General features: G+C 42.9%; 1 protein-coding gene across 1 annotated transcript; it reads right to left on the minus strand.

The window, feature by feature from the left end:
- Positions 1–745: 745 nt before the first annotated feature.
- LOC117365457 (olfactomedin-4-like) lies at positions 746–20,253 on the minus strand. The gene is made up of 5 exons (XM_033955933.1): positions 20,140–20,253; positions 15,154–15,306; positions 12,643–12,855; positions 8,416–8,566; positions 746–1,560 (listed from the first exon to the last, which is right to left on the minus strand). The coding sequence occupies exons 1-5, from the start codon at positions 20,251–20,253 to the stop codon at positions 746–748; spliced, it is 1,446 nt and encodes a 481-aa protein (XP_033811824.1).
- Positions 20,254–21,724: the final 1,471 nt, after the last annotated feature.

Here is a 21,724-nt window from a genome sequence, read left to right on the forward strand (position 1 = left end):
TTTGTATGGGAAGTTAAATCCCGAGAAAAATCTCCAGTGTTCAGCATTTTCAAAACAGAGGCATTTTGGTGTTTTGAACTTGAAAGCTTTGAATGTGTTTTTTCCCTAAAGTGCCACAGTTGGTGTGAAAAGTAAACTGGCTCTGTTGCTTAGTTTGGCCAGAAAAGGTTTAGAGGAAGCAAAAGAATGCTCATTTTGGTGATGGTAAACAGATGTTGCTGTGTTACAAACTGAACTAGAGTTGGAAGCCATTTTGGCCTGTGGGGTTTTTTTTCGTTTGGTGTTTGCACCCAGCCCTTATTATTTGGGTTTGGGCAAGTTGTCAATTTGAGGACAGGAATAAAAGATAATCTTGACTCTTTACTTGAGTCTTGGACTGTTTTTGAACCTTATTCTTGCTTACTCCTAGATACCTATTACCTTGTCAATGCTTGGCCAAGGTTTGTGTGACCCGAGCCTGGTTGCTGGATATGTCCAGTTCAGCCATGCCCGGTCACACTATCTATCTAGATATATGAGCAGGATATCAGGTAACTCAGGGCCATAGGAGACAGGCAAATTTAGCCCTGATTTTGCATAAATGCATCTATAGATGTATAGCTCCTACCTTTCTTCAAGAAGTTGGAATTATACATCCATTGACGCAGTGGGAATAGTGAATACAGGACTGATTCAGAGCCATCTGATAACACAAGTCTTCAGACCAGGCCCATTGCTGATCCTCATCAGGGTTCTTCTAAGCTCTTTACTGTGACTCTGAGGAGGGTAGAAAAGTGACATCATAATTGACAAGGTAGCCATCATTGTACATGTAGAGTTTGTGGTCATTGGGATTGTACTGTAGGCTCTGAATTGTCTCCATCATCTTGTCCATCATAATGCTCAGCATCCCTTCATTCCTTGTGTGAGTGTCATACATGTAGAAGATCTCCTCTCTACGTGTGTTCACAGGTTTGGTAGCATATAGCACTCCACAGATCATGAAGGCATTGGTGACCCCAGGCTTGTACTGCGTGGTATCCCAACTGCGTTCAATAGTGAAGGAGGTGACATTGAGTTTCCCAATAACGATGTTGCCGGCACTTTCTTCCGTTGAATATATCACCCACAGCCCTTCTTCATCAGCAGCAAAGTCCATGTCTTGGTAGGTAACAGCAGCATAAGAGAAGCGGTTGTTGTAAACGGCATTAGTCAGAATCTGACGCTGTACTTCATTGGTGCCAAGGTTCATGCGGCACATATACTGAGAGTTGTAGCAATTATAATAGAGGAAGTTATTGTAAAGGATCATCCCACTACCCTGCCCATAGTTGTTGCTAGAGAGGGACTTATCAGTGGGGTTCTTGTAAAGCAGGAGGTCATCATAGGCAGAATGGAAGCGGACAAGTTGCATTATTCGACCATCAGTGTTCAATGGAGCTAAAAAGAGCAAATCCTTATTGCTGGTGTTCACAAATGAGTCCTTTCCCCACCCACCGTACTTGTAGTTGAAGCCCTTCCAGTTCAGCTGCACCACAAATGGCTTGGTCACGTTTACCAGACCCCCATGGTCACAGGTTCCTGACCCAAGAAACAAGAAAACATAGATCGGCTCACTTTGTCAGCTTTGTCAATGGACTTTATTCATCTGTTCTTTATGGTCTCTACCCTTGATAACTTGAAAAAATTGCATTTTAGCTTTTGTATTTTGTAATATTGTCTGACAACTGATGTCATGGTTCTCTCTCCCTCTGACAATCCTATGTCTTCCTAGAGGTAACAGAGTCTATCTCTTTTGCTTGTTCCCAGAGCCATCCTGAGCTAGAATTCTCTATAGTATGACCATTTCCAGAGCCACTCAGTCCTAAAAATACAGTTCTGGAGGTGATACATTCTATGGGGCCAATTCTATAACTGGATGCTGTAATCTAGGCACCCAATTTGCATATGTTATAAGCCTATTCTATAATATCAAATAAGCACGTAATTTGTATTTGTACTGTATTTTTCACTCTAAAAGATGCACCCGACCATAAGTGAGGAGAAAAATCCAAGAAAAAGAATTCCCACCGCCCTGCCCTGTACCCCTCTGGTTAGTGGTTGGCCGGGACAGTGTCTTATAGAGAAAAAAATCCGTAGGCAGCATAGGCACCTGCCTACCCCCATAGGCAGCAGAGGTACCCCCCCCCCCCATAGGCAGAAGAGGCACATACCCCTGTAGGCAGCCCCCCCGGTACCTTTTTTTAAAAGTACCCTTTCCGCGCTTCTGCTGTCTCCCTCGCCGGACTGCTCTTCTTCAGTTCGGTCAGAGTGGCACAGAAGTCAAGCGCATGCTGTCAGTTTTCCATGCCTACATTTACATGCACCCACTTTCTCCTTATCAGTAGTAAACAACAAGGTACGTACCTTATTTTATATGTAGTGTGTATAAGTGGGAGACACTCCTATGGCCCACCCTTGTTCTGCCAACTTATATTTACACACTAAGGGGCCCTTTTACTAAGCTGTGCTAAAACGTGGCTTGCATTTGTTTCTAGTGCATGGGTTATCCACGTGCTGAGGCCATTTTTTAACATGGCTCTAAAATGGCTGCAGTTTGGCTTTCCCTATTAATGGCCATGCGCTAATTTCATAATTAGCGCATGGTCATTACCATCACCTATTTTGTAGGCGACAAGGGCTCCCATGCTAATCTTGCACTAATTGGTCAGAGCGTGCTAATTCCCATGTGCTGATTTGCGTAGATCAGCCCCTTTGCACCTCCTAGGGCGGGCCTACAAGCCTCTTAGAAGCTTCATAGGATGAAGAGGCAACATTACATGCAGGGCTGCTCCGGAACCTTCTTCCTGCTGAGTCCCTCCTTCCGATGTAACTTCTGGTTTCGATAGCTACAGGAAACAGCCCCCATGTCATTCTCTAGTTTGAACACCTACCAGCACCTAAGACTGCTTAGGCACTGCTAGATGCAATTTTAAGGGCCTCTTGGAGCGGTTTTAGCGCAGGGAGTTGCGCTGAATGACCCGCGCTGCTCCCGACGCTCATAAGAACCCTATGAGTGTTGGGAGCTGCACAGACTATTCAGAACAGCTCCTCATGCTAAAACTGCTAGCACGGTTTAGTAGATGAGGGGGTAAGTGTGTTCTATGAAGGGTTCAAAGTCAGTCGCATGCAAGACACCAGCGCGCCGACAATCGAGCGCTGATAATTTGGTGCAAGAAAGAAGCGCACCACGGGAAAACTTAGTTTTAAAGAGCTCCGAAGCAGGGTGTGAGTGGGGAACCCTCCCACTTTACTACATAGTGTTCGCGCTGCTGTTGGAGGGGGGGAGTTGGGGGGTTGGAACCTTCCATTATAGAGAAAACGGAACTTTTTCTGATTTTTTTCGGGAAAAGTTCCGTTTTCTCTATAATGTGGGGGGTTGCACCCCCCATACCCCTCCCCCAAAGGCAGCACAAACACTATGCAGTAAAGTGGAGGGGTTCCCCCCACACCCTCCATCGGAGCTCTTTAAAACTAAGTTTTCCCGCGGCGCACTTCTTTCTTGTGCCGAATTGTCAGCACTCGATTGTCGGCGCGCTGGTGTCTAGCGCGTAATTATCCCGTCACCCTATGAAATGATGTGTGCAAATTCTAATATGTGGATCTCAAAAAGGGGACATGGCCATTTGAAAGGTACGGGTGGGTCGTGGATGTGCCTAAAAATTACAAGCTCTGCTATAGCATACACCCGATCTGCACAGAATTGAGGCACGGGCACTTACACCAGGTTCGTGTAAATAGTTGTGCCTAGATTTTAATCGCGGGGCTGGCCACTACACACATTCTATAAACCAGCCTAACTTTAGGCACGACCTATAGAATGGCTCTAAGCGTGTTTTATTCCACACCAATTTTTTCAGTGCCATATATAGATTGCTGATGTTTCTACACTGATTACATGAATTAATGGTTAGAATAATTGCATATGAGATCTGTTCAAAAATTTCTAGAACAATTTTAAATTTATATCAGGCTCAACTAACTAAAGGTTGCATATCAAGTACTATGGCAGAATCTTTAACTATTGTTTTGCCAAAGCCAAATAAAGATCCTATGTTGGTTTCAAACAACAAGCCTATTTCTTTGATCAACATAGATGGTAAGTTATTGGCTAAGTTATTGGCTTTGCACTTGGCCAAGGCTCTTCCTTATATTATAGGTATGCACCAAACGGGGTTCGTTGCTCACAGACATTCTTCAAATAACACCAGACTGGCTTTCCACATGTTAAATTTAACAAAAGCCATGGAAGATCCGGCCTTCTCTGTATCCTTGGATGCAGAAAAGGTCTTTGCTCGTGTGTAGTGGACCTTCATGTATCAAGCAATGGATCGGTTTGGTATAGGATCCGGATTTATACAAATGATTCAAATCTTGTATAGTTCCCCTTTTGCCAGATTATATATTAATAATACTTTTTCAGAGCGTTTTTGTCTGGAGAGGGGGGTTAGACAAGGATGTCCATTATCTCCTTTGCTGTTTGATATTGTTCTGGAACCTTTGCTATTGGCTATTCAACAGGCAAAGGAGATTCAGGGTATTCCTTATGCAGGTTGGGAATATAAAGTCTCTGCGTATTGTGACAGGGATCCGGCTAGGCCTAATAAAGCCATGGGAAAAGCTCCTGTAAGTATCACTAAAGTTCCAGTGACTAAGTGGAAGAAACATCCTGGGTATAGTGGAAATCCTGTGCACAATGTCAAGAGTGAGCCTGCCCCTTTAAAAGTTCACAGAGCTCAGGCAGGAACTAGAAGGACAGGGCTCTTTAAGAATTTAGCTGACTCTGCTGTTAGGGGGCGTGGTTGCTGGCCAAGTCTCCCTTTTTCTGAGCTTCCCTTGTCAGAAGGAGAGGAGAGGCAGCTGGGACTGGAAGCTGAGGAAAAGCTGAGAAGGAAGTCAGCTGGAGCAGCTAACTTATGGCCAGCACAGGAAAGTTCTCACAAGGATTGGGAAATGGAAAATCCTGAAGTACAGTCTGAGGTTTGTGATATGGACTGGCTGGAGAACAATGTTATGTCTCATGGGGAAGAGCACCCCATGGAATGGGAGTAGGTTTGGAAAGCCTGAATTTTCTTTTCCTTTGTGAAGGGTTTTTCCTTTTTGGAGTTTTGTGTTTTGAAAGTATTTTTGTACACTGTTTTGAACCTGTGCTGGGAGCTACAGAATTTACCTTGATCTTCTATGAGTGGAAACACCTGTAGGAGAACTGGCCTCTCTGCTCCTACTAAGGGGAATTGCTGTTCCAGGTTACTCCAAACCAGCTTTAGAGCTAGTACTGGTAAAAGCCTTATATCCTAAACTATTACCAGAGGCATGGACTGTTCTATCTTACCTTGAAGGTAGCATATAGGATGAACTGTATTTTGTGTTATTATTGTTTTGAACTTTTCTCTGAAAGCACAGTCGGTGCTGGGATTAGAACTTGCGTGTATGAGAAAAGAAGCAGCAGAGAAAACTGGAATGTTTGGTTTTTGTATTGATGCTAAATTTTGACCTTTTTGTTTGGAACTTTCATTGATGTTCAATAAAAGTGTAATATTTGGACAAACCAGGCCATTTTGGTGTGCAATTTATGGGAGACACCAGGCAAGCTGTGTTCCACCACCTTTATGCTCGCGCCAAGACTAGGATTCTGCAGAGCTACTAGGCCTCACCAGGATCCCGGTCCCACAGTATGCAGATGATATTGTGTTTCATTTGAGGAATCCTGAAACTACCATTCCACATTTACTTGATTTGATTGATAGATTTGGGAAATTTTCAGGATATAAGATAAATTTTAAACGTACACTGTCCAAAGGGATTATCTGATACATTCCCTTTCCTTTGGAAGAAAGAGGGTATAAAATATTTAGGCATTTGGATTCAGAAAACGTTGGAGGAGACAATGAAAGTACAGTGGTACCTCGGTTTACGAGTGCACCCGTTTGTGAGTGTTTTGCAAGACGAGCAAAACATTTGCAAAATCGGTGCCTCGGAAACCGAGCATGGCTCGATTTACGAGCACCCCCCCCTCCGCAATCCGACACCCCCCCCTGCGATCCGGCACCCCCCGGCTCGAACCGGCACCCCCCCCCCCGCCACGATCTGACCCCCACCCGACACAATTGGGCACCTCTCCGCCACGATCCGACCTCCCCCGACACAATTGGGCACCCCCCCCCGCCGCTTCTTACCCTCATCTGGGCACTCTTGAAGATCGGCCCTCGTCTGCTGGGCCTTGAGCATCTGAGCATGCTCAAGGCCTGCAAGTTCACGTTCTGAACGTGAACGTGAACTCGCAGGCCTCAGATGCTCAAGGCCCAGCAAACAAGGGCCGATCTTCAAGAGTGCCCAGATGAGGGTAAGAAGCGGCGGGGGGGTGCCCAATTGTGTCGGGGGGGATGTCAGATCGTGTCGGAGGGGGTTGCCCAATCGTGTCGGGGGGGGTCGGATCGTGGCGGGGGGGTGCCGGTTCGAGGCGGGGGGGGGGCCGGATCGCAGGGGGGGGCCGGATCGAAGGGGGCCCTTCGAGGGGAGCAATGCCAGTTCTCGGGGGGGGGGGGAAACGCATCAAAGCGAGTTTCCATTATATCCTATGGGGAAACTCGCTTTGATAAACAAGCATTTTGGATTACGAGCATGCTCCTGGACGGATTATGCTCGTAATCCAAGGTACTACAGTAAATGAAAAATCCTTATTGCTGAAGGTCTCAGAAATGTGTGAGTATTGAAACTCATTACATCTGTCTTGGTAGGGGAGAGTTCAGATGGTAAAAATGATGATTTTGCCTGTGGTTTGCTACCAAATGGGTATGTTACCAGGTTATTTTCAGGGGTCCTTCTATAAGAAACTAAATAGTATTCTTACTAAATTTATTTAGCTGGGTAAAAATGCAAGAATTGCTTTAGTATCTTTACAAAAACCGATTACGGAGAAGATATACTGTATATAGAATCGGGCCCTTACTACCCAATATTCAAAATGGCTAGTTTATGATCATTCGAGGTGTGAAGTCAGCACTTAGCCAATTAAGTACCAAAAGTCAGCACTTAACCATATAAATTAATCACATAAATAGGACTGCAAAACACACAGTCCTGTCTTTACCTGGTTTGGCTTATCCGGTTAAGTGCTGAATATTACACTTCAGCCGAATAAGTTTTATCTGGCCATCTAAACCCCGATATTCAATTTCAGAGTCAGTGGACACACAGTCCAGGATTGAATATTTTGAGATAATACCAGTAGTCGCAAAACAAATGTTGACTACCGCCAGCTGAAAATTTACCCCTTATTTTTCTAAGATGAATGTTCCTGTTGCTCGTAGCTGGCACGTAAACATCCATTTCTCTATGTATTTTAGTACAGGATATATATCTGCAGATCTAATGGAATTTGAGACATGCTTATTATGCTTTACAATGTGAAAGTGATGTATGAAAAAAGTCTACCAAGGGGAGAATTCATCAAGGGGCACAAGCCAATTTAGCGCGCACTCAACGCTAAGACACCCATAGGAATATGAGTGTCCGCATTTAGGGCTCCTTTTACGAAGGTGCGTTAGCGGGTTTAACGCGCGTGACTTTTCATCACGTGCTAACCCCCGCGCTAGCCAAAAAACTACCGCTGAGGAGGCGGTAGCGGCTAGGGGTTTATTGCGCCTTCGTAAAAGGAGCACTTTGTGCACGCTAAATCGGTTAGCGCTTCATAATGAATTCCTCCCTTACTGTTCTTAGATGTTTCAATTAAATACAATTAGTAGACTTTTTTTTTTTTTTTTTTCAAACATTTGGCATAATTTTTGATTTCCAAGGAAAGATCTGTGCTCTCTATAATTGACTCCCAGAGTTAATTGTGCTGTGAGTGCCAGCTATTTCCTGCCACCATGCAAGACATCCGATTGACCCTAATTTTTCTTTTTCCTTCTATTTTATATTATTTCCTTATCTTGGATCCATTATTGTAGTTGATTATTTTGAAATATTTACCTTGTCATTTGGGAAAATTGTTTCTTAGGGCTATATGAGGGGCCACTGAAACGTTCTCAGCCCAAACAAGAAGAGAACTTGCAAGTTATTCCACACTTTTCTTGATGCTTTTTATTTTGTTTCACACCATTGAAACGAAATGTGTCAAGAAAATTCTAGAATAACATATACGTGTCATAACAGCACATCATTCTCTTCTTAGCTGGACTGAGAACTTTTCAGCAGCCTCTCGTATGGTCAATTTCTGTATCACTCATGATTGTGATTGAGATGAGGTAATAATTGAAACTGATAAAAATAAAATGGGAAAAAGTCTACTAAGTGGTACATTAAAACCTACATATAGAACTCAAGTAAACACATATTACTTTGTGAGATGATATGGCTAAGAGAATCTGAGATTTTCCATTGAATTTATGTACTGACCGGGTACCACAGGAGGAAGACTGGGCACTGTCTGATTCTTTTGACAGTCCTGGAGACGTTTCTGCAGGGAGACGATTTCCCGTCGCACTGCCAGCACATTGTTTTGATCATATGATTCCAGCTGGCTGACCATGACCGAAATGTTTCGAATCTGCCATGTCATAGGAAAAGAGTGATTGGGAAGAAAGCAATTGCAAATATTATTAAACACTAGTCTTATAGCCCATTACATTAATGGGTGCTAGAATAGATGTGTGTGTGTCTGTCTTTCTTTCTTTCTCTCTCCTTGGCCGCTTTCTGTCTGTATGACTTTCTTTCTTTCTGTCTCTCTCTTTCCTCGGCTGTCCACCACCACCCCTTGCCTGCTCCCCCTGTCCATCAGTTGCCCTTCTCCCTTCCTTTTACCTCCCCTGTGTCCACCACCACCCCTTCACTGCTCCCCGTGTCCAGCAGAAGCCCTTCTCCCTTACTTTTACCTTCCCCCCTGTCTAGCAGCACCTCTTCCCTGCTTCCCCTGTCCAGCAGTAGGCCTCCCTTCCAGTTACCTCCCCCCCTAACAATCACCACTTCTTCCCTGCTCCCCCTGTCCAGCAGTAGGCCTCCCTTCCTGTTTCTCCCCCCCCCCCATCCAGCAGCACCTCTTTCATGCTCTCCCTGTCCAGCAACACCTCTTACCTGCTCCCCCTGTCCAGCATCCGACTTCCATTCCTAAACTGCTTTGATTGTAAGCACAGAAAGTCCCTTTCCCTATTCATTCACACGTATGTTGAATCTGGAGTTCGTTGGCTTTCTCCTGGGTGCTAAAGGGGCTGTGACTCCGAAAGGTCATCTCGTGGAGATTTCTGCCTTTCTCCTGCGTGTTGAAGAAGCTGGGACTCAGCTGCCTGCACCACCGCCAGCCGCCTCAAGGCACCGTGGCCTGCACGTGGCGACATCGGCCGCGCACGCCTCAAGCCGCCTCAAGTCGGCCTGGTACTGGCCGGCATCGCTACCACCGCCACAATCCATGCTGGGCGGGAAGGTGGGCTCCATGAGAGGCCCGCGGGACCAAAGCGGTCAGCATGGCTGGGGCTCAGTTTCTAGTGCGCATGCGCACTCCTGCCTGCCACAGACATACGGAACATGCAGGTAGGAGTGCGCATGCGCCGTTTAGGGATTTATTATAAGAGATAATGCATTTCAGCATTAAAATGAGGGAGGAGGTAAAAACCATGCTTATATATTTATCTTCTATGGCTTTTCATCTTTGGTCTCAATGAAAATAACTTTACACTTATTTGATCAAAGTCATTTTCGATAGGGTTGCTACTAGGCCCATGCTTCATTTTCATCCCAAGGCTGGGCCTTATTTTGAATTTTCATAGAAGGAATCATATACTGAGATAGATGGACAGACAGAATAATTCTCTTTGTACTTCCACTGCCTTGCTGTAAACAGACATCCACGGGTAGTCTTTCTGTTGATTATAAGCGTAATTGACTACATCTGAGACATGACAGTCAATGTCAGTGATAGTCAGATACTCAGAGATAGGGGCCTGCTGCCAGTCACCGTATCCAGCATAGTTTTCCTAATGTATTTTAAGCTCTTCCTTCCCTCCTTTTTCTTACTTACCCTTATTTCACTTTCCTAGCAATTATTGTACTTTCTTTCCTTTATGTCTTCTGGTAACTTATTTGTTTACAAACCTCTTTGTAAGGTCTCTACAAGGCAGTATATCAAATCTAAATAAAACTTAAAACTAGACAGTTTTTATTATTATTGGCTCTATAACCATGTAACCTGAGGTTGTAGGTTCAAATCCCATGCTGCTCCTTGTGACCCTTGGCAAGTCACTTAATCCCCCTCCCCCCCCCCCACTGTCCCAGGTACATTAGATAAAGTGTGAGCCCATCAGAACAGATAGGGAAAAATGATTGAGTACCTGAATGTAAACCATTTAGCTATAAGTGGTATATAAATACTACAAATAAAATCTAATCTAGGCATCAGTTTACCCCACTTTTTCTTTGTCTTTTATATTATTGAATTTTATACTGTAAACCACTTGGGTCATTTATTTTTGTATTACGATATATCAAAATAAATTGACATTTGATCCTGGTGCAGTCAATAGTCTAGACCCTTTTTTAAAAGAATCTTTGTGGGTTAAACACTAGGGCACCAGATGATACCAAGTCACTGGGAATAGACTGAGCCTACATGAGTGACATTAATTCTGCGACCCCCCTCCCCTCCACACCCACTGTTGAATGTAAGCTTTGATTGCTAACCATTGTATGTAAAGTAAACACAACAGAGGGAAACAGCAACACAAACCAAGTATCTAAAAAAATGTAGTGTGATGGGACCTGATGGAATAACACCAGCTGAGCCTCAAGACGAAGGAAACAAGGTCTATTAAAGGGCCCAACATGGCCGTGTTTCAGCTGATTACCTGCATGAGGGGTTGTATCTATTATTGCTTCCTTAAGTAACTCAGTGTGAAGACAGTTTTCTGCTGAGATTCTGGGAGATCTCTTTGAAGGAACAAATTAATTCTGTGATTAAGAAATGCTTTTTTTAATCTGCGTATGCTGAGGAAGGTTAGACATCTCTTTCATCACCGTCACTTTTCTATTTTAGTTCAGTCAATTATATTATCACAGCTTGATTATTGTAATCTACCTCAGTATTACAAAAATCTGCCTTTATAGATTACAACTGGTCCAGAATACTGCAGCAAAACTGGTTTTTGGGAAACGTAAGTTCAATCACGTGACACCGTTGCTTCAGAGTCTTCATTGGCTTCCTGTTTATTCTAGAGTTCAGTTTAAATGTGCTTGTGTTATTTTTAAAATTCTTTATTGTGTCTTCACTCCTCTAGTTCCTTTATCCTGGAATCTTTACAGATTCTCTTTTGCAAGGGGCAACCAACAATATAAATTATCTCTCCCTTCCAGAAAAGGGATTAGAGAACATAAGAACATAAGCCATGCCTCTGCTGGGTCAGACCAGAGGTCTATCATGCCCAGCAGTCCGCTCACGCGGCGGCCCATCAGGTCCAGGACCTGTATAGTAGCTCTCTATCTATACCCTTCTATCCCCTTTTCCTTCAGAAAATTGTCAAATCCCTTCTTGAACTCCAATACCGTACCCTGCCCTTTCACGCCCTCTGAAAGTGCGTTCTAGGTGTCCACTACCCGTTGGGTGAAGAAGAACTTCCTAGCATTGGTTCTGAATCTGTCCCCTTTTAATTTTTCCAAATGCCCTCTCGTTCTTGTAGCTGTCGAAAGTTTGAAGAATCTGTCCCTCTCCACTTTCTCTATGCCCTTCATGATCTTGTAAGTCTCTATCATATCCCCTCTAAGTCTCCGCTTTTCCAGCGAAAAAAGCCCCAGTCTCTCTAATCTTTCAGCGTATGAAAGGTTTTCCATACTTTTTATCAAACACGTTGCTCTCTTCTGAACCCTCTCGAGCATCGCCATATCCTTCTTTAGGTACGGCGACCAATATTGGACACAGTACTCCAGATGCGGGCGCATCATCGCCCGATACAATGGTAGGATAACTTCTTTCATTCTGCTTGTAATACCCTTCTTGATTATTCCTAGCATTCTATTCGCTTTCTTAGCGGCCGCTGCGCATTGTGCCAACGGCTTCATTGTCATGTCAATTATTACCCCCAAGTCCCTTTCTTGGGTACTCTCACTCAATAACGGCCAATCTTTGATTTTTAAGTTTTCTCAACTTTGGAACGATCTTCTGTTCCTTATAAGAAGCTCTGGTTCTCTTCTATTTTTTCGTAAGCTTTTGAAAACTACTTTATTCACTAAACATTTTGGAAATTAATTCTTTTTGAAATTTTTCTTTTATGGTTTATATTTTTTTAAGTTAACTATTGTAAATCGGGTCGAGCTTTCTTAGAATAAAGACTAGATTAGATTAGAATAATACCTGATAACCATGGGATGGATGACTTCCAAATGAATTACTTAAAGAAGAAATTATATATAAATATAACCCCTAACACAGGCACTCAAGTGAAACACAGCTGTGTCGGGCCCTTTAATAAATCTTGCTTCCTCTAACTTCAGACTCCACTGTTCTTATGGCCCAGCACATTACATTTTTCTTGTAATCATTGTTTGTACCACAGGCAGCATCTAAAGTGCTGCCAAACCAGATCATCCCAGAAAAACCTAGCATTCAATCAAGAGGGCACAGAAAGCAGTCACAGTATGTACCTCCATTAAGAGTGTCTCTACAATGATGTTGGATCCTTCTAGAGAAACATTCAGCTGCAAGGCGAGTGACTCCATCTCCCTGATCTCCAATTTCAAGAGTGTAAAGTCCAATTCTGTATAAGACACATCTCCCATTTCTACTTTTTCCACTCGGTGGGTCAAGTTGGACAGTTTTTCCAGGTACACAATCAGGGTGTTCTGATAGCTCTGAATCTGGAAATAAAAGTAGAACCACTACATTTTTACCCCACACAATGATTTTCACTCTAAGACAGTTGATTCTGCTCCCTAGACTGACTGATACTAGGGAAGCTATGAAGATAGCAATCATAGCCCCTAATGAGGAAGAGATGGAGTCCCAGCAACACCAAATGACTGTGCTTAGGGCCCAGAATTTCAGGAAGTACAGAAGGAGCCCTGGTGCAAAATCTCTGGAAGAACTCTGTCACAGCAGTAACTTAAGTTAGAAGGGGATATATAACAGGAGAAACATTTTTGGGTAGTTACAAATGAAGGCTTATGGCACTGTATCCAAGCCCTAGTTTTAAATAAGCTGGAAATTCAACAGAGCAGGAAAAACCTGCCAAAATCTTAAAAACAAACAAACCCAAGAGTAAAACAATGGAGGGCAAAGCATCCTACCTTGCAGAAAGTAGTGGAAAAACACAGTAACACAATAAATAATGGCAGATAAAGACCCTTACGATCCATCCAGTCTGCCCAACAAAGTGACCAGAGCTTCATCCACCACTCTATGTAAATTTGGGTCACCCATGTTTAAATAAAAACATAAGAATTGCCGACGCTGGGTCAGACCAGTGGTCCATCAGGCCCAGCAGTCCGCTAACGCGGCGGCCCTCTGGTCAAAGACCAGCACCCTAACCGAGACTAGCCCTAACAGCGCACGTTCTTGTTCAGCAGGAACTTGTCTAACTTTGTCTTGAATCCCTGGAGAGTGTTTTCCCCTATAACAGCTCTTGAAGAGCGTTCCAGCTTTCTACCACTCTCTGGGTGAAGAAGAACTTCCTTACGTTTGTACGGAATCTATCTCCCTTCAACTTTAAAGAGTGCCCTTTCGTTCTCCCTACCTTGGAGAGGGTAAACAACCTGTCCTTATCTACTAAGTCTATCCCCTTCAATACCTTGAATGTTTCGATCATGTCCCCTCTCAATCTCCTCTGTTCAAGGGAGAAGAGGCCCATTTTCTCTAATCTTTCACTGTACGGCAGCTCACCACCATGCTGACCATGATGGGAATGATATGTGGTGACAGTATTCAACTTACCAGTCAAGATGCCTTCTCCTCTCTCCAAAGCTGCACCGTACCCCCATTCACAGTTTGTGACAATAATATGATTGATCAACACAATGGAGTTGTTGAATCTTCACCTGTCTCTCACCATGTGCAGGACACAAACCGTACATGTGTGTCCGGCATCGGGCACCGTTCTCTCAAGCTGGATTTGGCCACTCTTTTTTGTCTCTTTCCACATGCAGGACACAGACCGTACAAGTCTGTCTGGCATCAGACTCCACTTCCCCATGATGGATTTTCTTTATGATGGCAATGCAGAGCTTTGAGCTACATGTTCCTCATCTACTATCATTGTCAATTCTTCAGCGGCTTACTTAGAACCACACGAGTGTCCAATGCGATATCAAGAGAATTAGAGATGAGGAGAGAATGGTGGGTTCACAGAGCAGTAGGGTGAGAGGGAATCATTGCTCTTTCCTCCTCTCCTGTAATGGGCTTCTTATCACTTACTTCATGCAAATGTCCATTAGCATATGGTAAGCTTTAGTATAAGGTTTGACTATATCACCCCTGTCTTAAAGGGGCTTCACTCGCTTTCGGTTTCATTAAGAATCCTTTACAAGATTTTGTTTATAATACACAAATCCATTCCCACAGGTTTTCCTACCTACATGGGGCTGCTGAAAAGTTTTCAGCCCAATCAAGAAGAGAATGATGTGAAGCAGGGATCTCAAAGTCCCTCTTTGAGGGCCACAATCCAGTCGGGTTTTCAGGATTTCCCCAATGAATATGCATTGAAAGCAGTGCATGCACATACATCGTTGAGACCCCTGATGTGAAGCCATGAAACTTACAAGTTATTCCACACTTTTCTTGATACTTTTTGTTTCAATGATATGGAACGAAACCAAAAGTGTCAAGAAAAGTGTGGAATAACTTGTAAGTTTCATGGCTCCACATCATTCTCTTCTTGGTTGGGCTGAGAACTTTTCAGCGGCCCCTCGTAAGCTAAGAATTTAAGAGGAAAATCTGTTTTCCTACAAAAACACCCCTCTTAAATACTGCCATCTCTCCTCCATACAGGGAAAAGGCAGGTTCTTGGGATACAATTACCTGGAATATTCTGCACTTACCAAGTAGCAAGTTAAACAAATCCCTGCAACTCTGGCTATCACAGAATCTTCAGAGAGAAACTGTTCGGGGAGTTTGTGTCCATCCAGAAAATACATGGGGATGGGCTCAAGATGTTTCTTTACCTTACTGATTTCTTGCTGGACGCTGATGCTCAGGTTATAAGAGGAGACTTCCAGGGATTCCATTCTGTGCATCGGGAAGGTGTTATCAGGTAAGATCACAGTACACAAGCACCGGCCGCTCTCATCCACCGATCCAGAGATATTATAAGAATCCTAGAAAAATCAAGAAGGAATGGTGAGCATAAAGATTACACCCACAACCCCAAAAAATCTTGTGAATTTCACCCCCACACTGAAAAGTCAATCTTTTTATGCGGAAAGGCTGGTACTGATGCAAAAGCCATTCCTTTGAAGCAGCTCCTGATGAAGTGTCCAGTGAAAACAGGCAGATCTGTTGAGCAGATGAGAATAGCTTCAAAGATAAGTGTTGAGAAACATTTATACAGCATTGAAAACCTATTCGACTAAATAAATAATATGCACTTCTCTGGACATTGTACATAATTTGAGTCATTGAACTCCATAATATTGGGAATGTAAAGAATAGAAAAAAAAAGTTTAAAAAATGACATGGATCTTGTCTTTAAAGTAAATGAGGGGAGGTTTTTCAGACTAAAGATGTGGCAGTTGTGAGTCTATTGGTAATTATTGCTATAAGCCAGTGGTGTACCAAGGAGGGTCCACCCGTACACCCTGGGTGCAGACCATAAGGGGGTGCTCCCAGGGTTGGCATCACGGTCCGGGAACTTCACTGCTCTTCCAGCATCGGGTCTTCCTCTCTATCATGTCCTGTCTTCACAGAAGCAGGGGGAAGGCCCGACACTGGGAGAATAGCGAGTTAAGGCTACCAACAAAGAGAGAATGCTCTGAACAGGCTTCTTATGGCCCGCCAGGGCTTTCCCTCTGCTCCATCACTGATCACACAGTAGAGAGAAGCCCTGGCAGAGCAGGCCACAAAAAATCTCACAGTGGGGATCAGTCAAGTCTGGAGGTACTACACATGGGGATGGGAGGGAGGGATGAAAAACTGCTACACAGGGGGTTAGGAGAGATTGGGGGAGAGGAGAGAGGATGAATTGTTAGACATGGGGCGGAGAAGAGGAAGGGAGTGCAACAAAGACGTTGAAAAGAGTGAGAAGAAGAAATCCTGCATATGGTGGAGGGGAGGGAGACATGTATGGAGAAGAGAGAGGGAAAATGTTGGACATAGGGTGAAGGGCAGGAAAAGATGGTGCATTGGGAGAGAAAATATATATTTTACATTATAATGGAGGGGAGGAAGAAAAGATGCTGCATGGGGGGAAATAAAGAAGTTTAACCCAGGGCACAAAGCAGGGAGAGAGCGTGACGAGAGATTGTAGACAGTTAGAAAAAATATGTTGGCTATGGCAGTGGAAGGGAAGGTCCAGAGATGGAAGATGGATGGTGAGCATGAAGAAAGAAGAAAACATCAAATGGGTAGGAGACCAGGAAGACAAACAGAAACTAGAGCCTGGGGCCAGCATGATTTGAATATTAAAATAACCCGACAACAAAAGGTAGAAATTTTCTATTTTGTGACTGCAATATATCAGATTTGAAATGTATATCCTGCCAGAGCTGGTGTTAGACAGCAAGCATGAGCTAGGACCTAAAAGAGAGAGAGAAAAGTCTTTTTTGGTTTAATTTGTTTATACCTTAGTGCCTGCATTGGGTTGGAGAGGTTGTAGCCCTATGTAATGTTATATACCTATAGTAATACTGTGAATATTAAACTGTAACCCATTCTGAGCTGTTTATGGAGGAGGGATATAAAACTAACTAAATAAAATTACTAAAAATATTTTTTATATGGAGGGGGGTTTTAAAAAAATAATCGGGCCCAGGTGTCACATACCCTAGGTATGCCACTGCTACAAGCCAACTCAGGCAGTTTTCCTCCTCTCGTGGTAAATCAATATGAGTGAATAAGAGTGTATTTGAATTAGAATTTGGCATAAGAATATTGAGCACAAAGTTATAAATAGTATAGAATTGTTGTTTCCAAAGATATGAAAAAAAAAGGATTATATTACATGCAAGCAGAAAACAGAGGTTGCTGTTGAGGCAGGATCAGCAGTGACTGTGGGGATGGCGGTAGTGGCATCACTATCTGGGGACGGTGCAGCAGTTGTAGGAAAAGTCTAACCCCCTCTTTTACTAAGGTGCACTAACCGATTAGCACGCGCTAATCGAATTAGCATGCGCTAAACGCTAATGCGTCCATAGACTAATATGCATGCGTTAGCATTTAGCGCGCGCTAAATCCATTAGTGCTCCTTAGTAAAAGAGGACCTAAAAGTGGCTGGGAAGACTGAAAACATAAATGGTTGTGGGGATGAAACCAGCTGAAGATGTGGTAGTGGTGGGGCTAGAAGTAGGAGCCCTGGGATCAATATCAGGCTGCCGAGCTTGGGAACAGCAATGCGGCGTCAATAGGTGGAGTGAGAAAAAGAAATACTAATGATGGAAATTGGCTGGAAGAGATGGCATAGCCACAAGAGAGCTTTGGTGGCCTGGGCCCCCTCCAGAACTGCAGCACCCCCTTTAAATGGCTGGTGGGCATGCCAAGGCCCCGCAGGTTTTCTTCCAGCGTGCCAGACTTTAAGAATAAATGGGATACCCATGTGGGATCCCTACGAGGGTCAAGATAAGGAAATTGGGTCATTAGGGCATAGACAGGGGGTGGGTAAGCAGAGTGGGCAGACTTGATGGGCTATAGCCCTTTTCTGCCGTCATCTTCTATGTTTCTATGTTTCTATATGTTTCTATGTTTGCTTTTCCTATAAATATTGTATTTCACCAAAACTTACCTTTTGTTTTTATTTTAAGTCCTTAATTTGTCCTGTCTATATATCCTTGTAAGTCTCCCCTTTGTTTTTAATATTGTAAAACGCTTAGAATTCATGATTGGCGTTTCAATAAATTTTAATAAAACTTGGAAACTTGGAAGTTAGTTCCCTGGCCGCTTCCCTCCTCCTGACACTGATTCTCTAATGTGGAAGTCTGGCATTGCTAGAACTGGAACGGTCTGCGAACACGGCAGGAGATACTCACAGAGGAGGCTGAAGAGCAGTGGCCAACGCTCAAAGCCATGATCAGAAAGAGTGGAATCTTCTCCATGACTTCCAGCCTGTGGTAATAACCCAGTAGGCTGACGCTTTCTTACTTTATAAGGACTTGGAAGGGGAGGGAGAGACTTGTTTACTGAAACCCCTGATAGATCAAATGCATACAGCCCTCTTGAGAAACTATATGCATAAGTCAATAAAATAATGTACTAAGCTGGTGGGGTTTCACCCACTCAGCTACCTATCTATATAAAGTTTGCTAATAGCACCTGTGAAATGTAAAATATTCTGTTCAGCAGCATTTTATTAACACTTGTCCACCCCCTCTCCCCAACCAGCTGTATTGTTCTCACCCTCTCCCCTCTCCTGCCACAGGAACATGAACAGGTTTGAGCTTCACTGGAAGCGTCCTTGGTAGCAAGACCCCTTATCTGCTGCTTGGATTCCAGCATGATGTCAGAGGTGGATTTAGCTGCCAGATATAATATTCTGCATGCGGTCTTACCATAAAGTTAGAGTTCTCCATAATTTATCATGATCCACACAGTCAAAAGCTTTGCTGTAGTTGATGATGCAAAAGTATAGGAGCTTTTGGTATTCTTTGCTCTTCTCCAATATCCATCTAACATTGGCAATAATGTCTCTTGTCCCTCGACCTTTTCTGAAACCAGCCTGAACTTCAGATAGTTCTTCTTCAACATACAATTGTAGCCTTCATTGTATTATTTTCAGTTATATTTTGCTGGCGTGTGGAATTAATGCAATCGTTCTATAGTTTTTACAGTCCTTGGCGTCTCCTTTCTTCAGTATAGGTATGAACAGTGATCTTCTCCAATTGGTTGGCCATGTTTTCTCCTTCCAAATCTGTTGACACAGTCAAGTGAGAGCCATAATAACATCTTCTGAGCCTTTAATTAATTCAATTGGAATACTGTCAGTACCAGGTAACTTGTTTTTCAACAAAGATTTAATTGCTGCTATGACTTTTTCTTTTAAAATATCTGACTTTTCTTTGGTGTCAGTTTCCAGTTCCATTTCTCCAGTGGTATCCTCATTTCCTTTTTTGTATAAATTTTCCGTATATTCTTTCTATCTCTTTGTAATGCTTTCTGGATCATTCAATAACATACCATTGGCATCTTAAGCATTCCCAATCGAGGTTGGAATTTCTGCCACAATCTCTTAATCTCCTGATATGCTAATCTCTGTGTGTGTGTGTTGGGGGGGGGGGGTTCTTTACATGTTCCAATTCAATTTTCTGACAAATATCCTTGAGATACCATTCTGTGTCTTGATGAATTTAATGTTGAAACACTCGGTTCATTTGTGATACTTCTTCTTTATCACTGGAAAATTTTGCTTGTCTTCTTTGTTCTACTTTTCTGGTTTCTTCTAAGATCCACAGTGATTTCTTAGTTTTCTTTCTCTTCTGGAGTGTTGTTTTAGCTTCATTACTAATTACAGTTTTGATGTCATTTCATAACTCTTCGGGCTCTCTATCTCCTGTATCAAGAAAGGCAAATCTGTTCTTTAGTTTTATCCAATAGTCTGATGGAATATTTTCAATGTCATACTTTGGGAGGTCTCTAATGTTCATCTTCTTGCAAAGCTTTATTTTGATCTTGTATATCAAGCTCATGGTTACTTCCACAATCAGCTCCTGGTTTAGTCCTTGCAGTCAAAACTGCAGATTTCCATCTCTGTCTTATATAGTCAATTTGATTTCAATACATGCCATTTGGAGAGGTCCATGTGTACTGGCGACATTTGTGGTGCTGGAAATGCATATTCATAATTGACTGCTCATTTTGCAAAACTGTACTAAGTTATGTCCAGCTTCATTTATTTCTTCTATACTGTGCTTTCCAACTACTGCATTTTCAGGTGTACTTCCTACTTTTGCATTGAAATCCCCCATAATGATCAGTAGATCTTGTTTGGCAGTTTGATCTATTACATTTTGAAGTTGTTCATAGAACAATTCTACATCCTCATCTTCCATGTCTGTCATTGGAGCATCTACTTGGATCAAGGTGACATTGATCGGTTTTCCCTGTAAACAAATTGACATGACTCTATCACTCATAACATTGTACTTTAGTACTGTCTTTGAATGCTTATTGTTGAGGACGAATGCCACACTATTTTTCATGATCAGAGTAGCAGATCCAATGTTCAGTCAATTAAAAATGGCCTGGCCTGTCCATTTGAGTTCACTGATCCCTATCAAATCAAATTAGTTTTCTTCCATTTGATCTTTAACAATTTCCAATTTCCCTTGTTTCATGCTTCATAAGTTCCATGTTCCTATGTTGAGAATTCTTAACAGCTTCTGATCTCCATTTTCTGTCCAGAAACATCAGCATTAAGACATCCTGGCGGCTTTGATCCATCAGCTTCACAAACACTGGGCATACTCTGGGTGACAATCAACTCTTCCATAGTAGCCTTCAGACCTAGGAGACCATCTTCCAGCACTGTACGTCGATTCTTTATGTCTCATCATTATCAAGATTTCTTGGCAGAATACAGAAGTAGATTGCTAAGCCTTTCTTCTGCACAGTATAAATTCGATGTTGTCACCGTTATTGCATCAAATGCAATACTCTACCTTCCAATACTGCCCATCTGCTACTGCCCAGATGGGTAGTACATCATTAGTCTGACATCTCCACTGAAACTTGTCCACCTTGGGAGGCCTTGCTGGTAGTGAAACTACTGATGGCATAGCTATCAGCTTGACAGATGTGCGCAAGCCCCAGTGGCACAAGCCCATGTACCAAAAAAAGATTACTATACAATTATAAAGAATCTGAAGAGTTGTCTGAGAAATGGGCCCCAATGCTCAGGGTTATGCAAAAAGGTGGGGTTAGGGTGGGGTTAAGCAAATGGACAGGGCCACGATATCATATCCAGTGACATCATCAAAGGGGCAGAGTGGGCAGGGCTTGGGCTGAGAGTGGGTAAGGCTTGGGCAGAAAATCACTGCTGATTGGCTGGCAGGACCAGAAGTGGGCATGACCACTGCCAAAACTATGCAAATTAGTTTGTCAAAAACTATGTAACTATACTACTACTTGCCAGACACATTCCCTTCTCCCTCCCCACTTTTGGTTTAATAGTGTGATTTAACCACTCATAACATTTGCATATGATTTTGCATTACTTTTGTATTGTGATAAATTTCACATCACACGGTCCACTGCACATTTAGGTAAACAGGAACATGACAAAAAGCATATCCTTGTATAAGCCACAACCCCTTTAATAATAATAATAATAATAATTTATTTATACGCCGCCATACCGGGGAGGTTCTAAGCAGCTCACAGCATGAGAAAAAATTTAATCCAAATGTACAACTCGGTATTAGCCACAGTTTATATGCGTGAAAACATGATATATACTCCTGATTTTTCATCCCTGCTTTTCCCCTTGAGACTGTCATTGGAATGCTTTCATGTTTCACATATGTTCTGACACTGTTATCTTTTGCACATATTGTCCTGACCTGCGGAAGAGGGCTCTAGCCTTTGAAAGCT

This window comes from Geotrypetes seraphini, chromosome 8, assembly GCF_902459505.1.
Source record: "Geotrypetes seraphini chromosome 8, aGeoSer1.1, whole genome shotgun sequence".
NCBI classification, from domain to species: domain Eukaryota; kingdom Metazoa; phylum Chordata; class Amphibia; order Gymnophiona; family Dermophiidae; genus Geotrypetes; species Geotrypetes seraphini.